This window comes from Bufo bufo, chromosome 1, assembly GCF_905171765.1.
Source record: "Bufo bufo chromosome 1, aBufBuf1.1, whole genome shotgun sequence".
Taxonomy (NCBI): domain Eukaryota; kingdom Metazoa; phylum Chordata; class Amphibia; order Anura; family Bufonidae; genus Bufo; species Bufo bufo.
Window position 1 is genome coordinate 773,562,717 of NC_053389.1, and position 6,826 is coordinate 773,569,542.

At 46.5% G+C, this 6,826-nt stretch overlaps 1 protein-coding gene across 1 annotated transcript in view; it reads left to right on the forward strand.

Annotated features, from left to right (window-relative positions):
* GFRA2 (GDNF family receptor alpha 2) overlaps positions 1-2,184 on the forward strand; it is a 66,572-nt gene extending 64,388 nt beyond the window's left edge. The window contains exon 10 of the mRNA XM_040414852.1: positions 601-2,184. Coding sequence (XP_040270786.1) covers positions 601-723 — 123 coding nt within the window. The 3' untranslated portion in view covers positions 724-2,184. The remainder of the gene's footprint in view (positions 1-600) is intronic.
* The last annotated feature ends 4,642 nt before the right edge of the window (positions 2,185-6,826 follow it).

Below are 6,826 nucleotides of genomic sequence, written 5' to 3' on the forward strand. Positions count from 1 at the left end.
CTCAGATCAGACCCCATATCAGACCCCCAAACTGATATTGATGACCTGTCCTAAGGATAGGTCATTAATATATGAAAACAGGATTGATGCTCTTCAGCCCATTGGCCACAAATCAACAATTTTTTTGGGCAGTTGTGATTTACATGATAGATACCAAACCAATAAAATAACATTTCCATAGAATAAAAATAAAAACACATTAACGGGTAATATAAAGGGTCGGCTGGCCATGGTACAACATCTGGCCTAGCTATTGGACCTAGACTACTTTCATTAATTTATACTTAGAGGGTGGGGTACAAGACCACCAGCTCTCTTTTCTTCACCATACCCCTCTGTGCTGTACCCACATCCATACCCACACAGCAATCTTCTGGATGCTGAACACGCTGTCACTTGCCAGCGTCCTTGTCATTTCCAGATTCCATTCACACTTCAATTGCTGCAGTTCTGTCACATTGTTTATATCAGGACGACTATGTGCGATGAGTTGTTGTGTCACCATACAGCTCTAGATGCTGAAGTGGGTTGATCCTGCTCTGCTGTGCACCTCATATGGGGACGGTCACACTTATATTATTCATGTGCTCTATTTTGCAGTCACAGCTCAACGCGGAGCTTGTACCGGACCTAAGGATAGATGAAGGGCGCTCGGGGATATCTCGGCACCATGCCAGCGTGCTGTCCACCCTCGTGGCGCTATACTTCACCGCTCTCTTCTGAGAGGCTCTGACATGGACTGAAAACCTGTAGATAATGACCCAACCAAACCTTCCATAAAGAGGTTCAAGCCAGAAAGCTTGTGACACGCAGAAAGAAGAGCGGTGCTGAACTGATACCCGCCGGGTGCTTGGACATTACGGCTGCCTCTAGATACATAAGTTATTGGTGGGTTAGATACAACTATGGGATGTAATAAGGATCGGGGACCTCTCCTGACTTGTCTGTTTTAGTAAATACTTGTACTGCCCATGTAATAACAATGCTGAAGCATCTTTTCTTAGACCTCTGTATTGTGCCACGCCTCTGATATTCCTGGGTGTTACCAGTTGGGGGCGTGTCCCTGCACAGTCTGACACTGTCCAATCAGTGCTGCCAGGGTTTCCTGGGTGTTACCAGTTGGAGGGGTGACCTTGACCAGTCTGACACAGTCCAGTTGTCTCCTCTAATATTCCTAGGTGTTACCAGTTGAGGGTGTGCCACTGTCCAGGGTCTCCTGTGTTATACTTGGATGTCCCTTACCAGTCTGACAGAGTCCAATTGTCCCCTCTGTTATTCTTCGGTGTTAACAGTTGGAGGGGGGTGTCCCTACACAGTCTGACACTATTCCATCAGTGCTGTCAGAATCTCATGTGTTAATACTGGGTGTTACCAGTTGGGGGCGTGTCTCTGCTCAGTCTGACATGGTCCAATCAGCGCATCCAGTTTCTTCTCTGTTAAATACTGGGTGTTACCAGTCGAGGGCGTGTCCCTGACTAGTCTCACACAGTCCAGTTGTATTTCTTATTATTCCTGGGGGTTACCAGTTGGATAGTTGGGGCGGGGGAATTCTCTGCACAGTCTGAAACTATCCAGTCAGTGCATCCAGTGTCTAAGCTGTTATTCCTGGGAGTTACCAGCTTGGGGCGTGTCCCTGGAGGGGGGTGTCCGTACATAGTCAGACACTGTCTAATCAGTGCATCCAGTGTGTGTCTATGGAGATTTATACCTCTTTGACAAGTGGAATGGTAACACCCAGTTATTTATCAATTTATTCATACATTTCTAGGAGGAATAAGAGAGAAACAGCTCTTCCCAGAGCTCTAAGAAAAGCCGTTATTATTATAGTATGTAGAATGCAAGTATTTACTAGAAGGGAGAAGCGTCAGGAGAGACGACAGCTCCTCTTTAAATATATGTATAAATAGAATAAAAATGAATATGGCGAGATAAAGGAGAAATGATCTGCAGGACCGTAGTGGAGCGACACTCTGCAAATTCCTGTTGGGACGAATCCATCGAAGAAGACTATCACGGAGCGGATTTTCTGTCACCTGAAGAAATATTACAATCGTAGTGACTCGTGCTGACCAAAGCCAGGCAGAAGGAATAATACGAAGAGGATCCGTGTACAGTATATCTTTATACTCCTTCTGCAATTCTGCATTTTTCTTCATTTAAGGAATTAAAATGTATTGACCCAAAGTCTCATTCATTTTATTATTGAACTAGAAAAAAGCGGTTAGACATTGCCAAGGGGAGAGAAAGAGACTGCCGAGAGACATCCAGCCTCAGATGTAATTAAAAGCCTGTAGTCATCAGCATGGACATCCATACCATAGAGAACCGACACCGCTACGTACACTGCTAGCACCCAATGCCCCCCAAACGGCTGATTGGTGGGGGTCTGACACCCAGAATCCAGCAGATATTAAAGGGGTTATCCGAGGCTGGAAATGCCCCAGCCATACGCTCGGGCCCCTCACACTGATTTTACTTACCTGGCTCCCCGCTCCTGGTCCCAGCACCGCCGCTGCTGCTTCTCCCTGTGTGCGGATGAAAACATTAGGTGTCGGGGGGGAGCAGCCAATGGGAGGTGGTGAAGGGGACGAGCCTCCCTAGTGTGACCCGCGATGCTAGGGTGGCTCGTCCCCATCATCGCCTGCCATTGGCTCTTCCCCCCAACACGGAGAGAAGTAACGGCGGCCATGCGGGGACCAGGTGCGGCGCAGGGAGCAAGGTAAGGATATTGTGTGTGAGGGGCCCAGCATATTGGGGGGGGGGGGGGGGGGGGGGCATTTCCAGCCACGGATAACCCCTTTAATGACCTATCCCTTTAGTGTCTGTATGCCTTGTGGTCTATGGCAGTACAGGTGTTAGTGTTAGCATCCCTGGTGATCTAGGGCACTAATGGGGTTACGAGGGCTTTGCCTCAGGATGGTGTAAAATAACAAACAGGAATACTCACCCCACAATCCCCTGCCGCTCCCATCCTGACACTTCCCTGCCCACCTCCTAGTGCCTCTTGACGCACAGGAATGACCGCTAAGCCAATCACTGAGGGGGGTCGTTGTGACGGCCAGTGAATGTGAAGACAGAGACTGGCGGAGGACAAGAAGGCATCTGAAGGGGAATGGCGGGAAACAGTATGGTATCATTTCTTTTATTTTATGGACATTTTATGCAAATTTCTCTGGTGGTGGTGATGGGGTTAAATGAAGAGATCCCTGGTGGTCTAGCGGAGTGAAGTCGTTAATGTCTGAATGCCTTGTGATCTAGGGCAGTCAAATAGTTAAAGGGGTTTTCCAAATTTTCTATATTGATAGCCTATCCTCAGGATAGGTCACCAATATCCGGTCAGTAGGGGTCCGCCTCCTGGCCTCTCCCACTATCAGCTGTTTGAAGACCCTCTAGTGAGCACGGCTGTGATGTCACGTTCATCAGTCACATGGCCTAGGCCAGGGATCAGCGACCTCCGGCACTCCAGCTGCATTAAAACTGTATGTGTGTTGTAGTTCCAGGACAGCTGGAGTGCTGGAGATTGCTGATCCCTGGCCTAGGCGCAGCTCCGTATAATTGTATTGAATGGGGCTGAACTGCAAGATCAAGCACAGCCACTATACAATGTATGGCGCTGTGCTTGGTGAGCTGTGGGCTCTTCAAACAGCTAATCAGCAGGGACGCCAGAAGTAGAACTGTCATTGATTAGATATTGATAACCTATCGCGAGGATAGGTCATCAATATTGAAGACCTGGAAATCCCCTTTAAATTTACAGGGGTTGTCTAACTTCAGCAAGTGGCATTTATCATGTAGAGAACGTTAATACAAACCACTTACTAATGTATTGTGATTGTCCATATTGCTTCCTTTGCTGGCGGGAGTCATTTTTCTATCACATTATACACGGGATGTTTCCATGGTTACAACCACCCTGCGATCCATCAGTGGTGGTCGTACTTCCACACTTACTGTATAGGAAAATGTGCCGGCCTCTCTAGTGGCCAGGACCATGGGAGCTCATATAGGATAGTAGATAATATATAATGGTTGGCACTCACTATCTGGTGCTGCATGGAATAGACATAAAGCCCAAAGGTCAAAAAAATGTACAACATTTATTAATATATATAAAACCCTCTAAAAAACTAAAATAAGAACAATAAAAATATCCTAATATTTGAGATACTGCCTTGTGGAGATTTACAATGGAGCGCGGGTGAGTAATCAGTAAGTATCTCAAATAAGAGCAACAATCAGATATATATAAAAAAAAGTACAATATATCATCAAAAATATCACAAGATCATATATTCAGGTGTACGGATATTCTTGCATCCTATAATATACCACACTGGATGTGACTTTACATTGAGTATATCAGATATAAATCGCCATTAGTTACTTTCTTATTAGTGACATTTAGAATTTGTTAGGAAATATTAAAGTCCCTGCTGCACGTCACATGAAGCTCCCAGTGTAGCAGAGTAACTTCACCGATGATTCCTTTCCTGTTAGTAGAAAGTTAGTATGTTCCGGTTACCGCTCCTAATGTCTGCGCCGTGTAGTCTATTCCCCGCTGTGTTTCTTGGCCGAGTCAGATGGCGTCCCACATGATCGGGAAGCAATCTCTGTGCTTTATCACCGGGTCCTAGAGCGGGTAGGGTAACACCCTCTGTATAGGATTGATAAAAAGGGTGTAGTCCTTAGTAACATAAATGTTACAATGTATTAAAGGGTTTCTATCACTTGGTATGACATAATTAGCTGTCAGACACTAGCGATCTGCTAGTGTCTGCTCTGGCCAACCATCCTAATATAATCACTTGTGGGGCAGCGGTTTTGCTAAAAAACTAACTTTTATAAATATGCTAATGAGCCTCTAGGTGCTATGTGGGCGTCATTAGCACCTAGAGGCTCCGTCTACCTTCATACACAGCCGCCGCCCAGCGCGTCCCTCCAGCCCGCCCATGTCCTCCTCCGTGTGACGCAGCGGCCGAATTCTCGCGCATGCGCCGTGCGCGGCTGTATTCGGCGCATTTGAGATGTCTGAGCTCGGAGCGGTCAGACATTCAATGCGCATGCGCCGATGTATTCGGCGCATGCGCATTGAATGTCTGACCGCTCCGAGCTCACATCTCAAATGCGCCGAATACAGCCGCGCACGGCGCATGCGCGAGAATTCGGCCGCTGCGTCACACGGAGGAGGACATGGGCGGGCTGGAGGGACGCGCTGGGCGGCGGCTGTGTATGAAGGTAGACGGAGCCTCTAGGTGCTAATGACGCCCACATAGCACCTAGAGGCTCATTAGCATATTTATAAAAGTTAGTTTTTTAGCAAAACCGCTGCCCCACAAGTGATTATAGTAGGATGGTTGGCCAGAGCAGACACTAGCAGATCGCTAGTGTCTGACAGCTAATTATGTCATACCAAGTGATAGAAACCCTTTAAGGAATTTCAGGAATCTGGTTGGATGTCAGATTACTGCTTACAAAACACCAAACGCGTTTCGGAGATAAATTCTCCTTCCTCAGTGGTGAGCAGTGATGGCACATTCATTGCTTTATATAGGGTAACATATATCTCAAAGAAGTCCAATTGAAATAAGGTTATCTTCAAACCATGATCTGGATTGTATGGATCAATTGTTAATTCAATAATGTAAATAAAATGGCCATTTATATAAAAAAAATATATATGATAAGAGATGATAAATCAACACTTAGTATCACTTTATGCAGATATACATACAAAAAAACATATGCGTTTTTGGTGCGATTTTTCACATAACACTTACCATTCATTCCAATAATGAAGGGATAATATCCATGATGTATAAAGTGTCAGATAAGCTTGGAAATTGCATATTTCAATGTTTGCTTAAAAGTGCTGGTAATCATGAGGGTTGGAAGAAAAAGAGGGTAGGAGCGCTAGTAATCATGAGGGTTGGAAGAAAAAGGGGGAAGGAGCGCTGGTAATCATGAGGGTTCGAAGAAAAAGGGGGTAGGAGCGCTGGTAATCATGAGGGTTGGAAGAAAAAGGGGGAAGGAGCGCTGGTAATCATGAGGGTTGGAAAAAAAAGGGGGAAGGAGCGCTGGTAATCATGAGGGTTGGAAGAAAAAGGGGGTAGGAGCACTGGTAATCATGAGGGTTGGAAGAAAAAGGGGGAAGGAGCGCTGGTAATCATGAGGGTTCGAAGAAAAAGGGGGTAGGAGCGCTGGTAATCATGAGGGTTGGAAGAAAAAGGGGGAAGGAGCGCTGGTAATCATGAGGGTTGGAAGAAAAAGAGGGTAGGAGCGCTGGTAATCATGAGGGTTGGAAGAAAAAGGGGGAAGGAGCGCTGGTAATCATGAGGGTTGGAAGAAAAAGGGGGAAGGAGCGCTGGTAATCATGAGGGTTGGAAGAAAAAGGGGGTAGGAGCGCTGGTAATCATGAGGGTTGGAAGAAAAAGGGGGAAGGAGCGCTGGTAATCATGAGGGTTGGAAAAAAAAGGGGGAAGGAGCGCTGGTAATCATGAGGGTTGGAAGAAAAAGGGGGTAGGAGCGCTGGTAATCATGAGGGTTGGAAGAAAAAGGGGGAAGGAGCGCTGGTAATCATGAGGGTTTGAAGAAAAAGGGGGTAGGAGCGCTGGTAATCATGAGGGTTGGAAGAAAAAGGGGGAAGGAGCGCTGGTAATCATGAGAGTTGGAAGAAAAAGGGGGTAGGAGCGCTGGTAATCATGAGGGTTGGAAGAAAAAAAGGGTAGGAGCGCTGGTAATCATGAGGGTTGGAAGAAAAAGGGGGAAGGAGCGCTGGTAATCATAAGGGTTGGAAGAAAAAGGGGGAAGGAGCGCTGGTAATCATGAG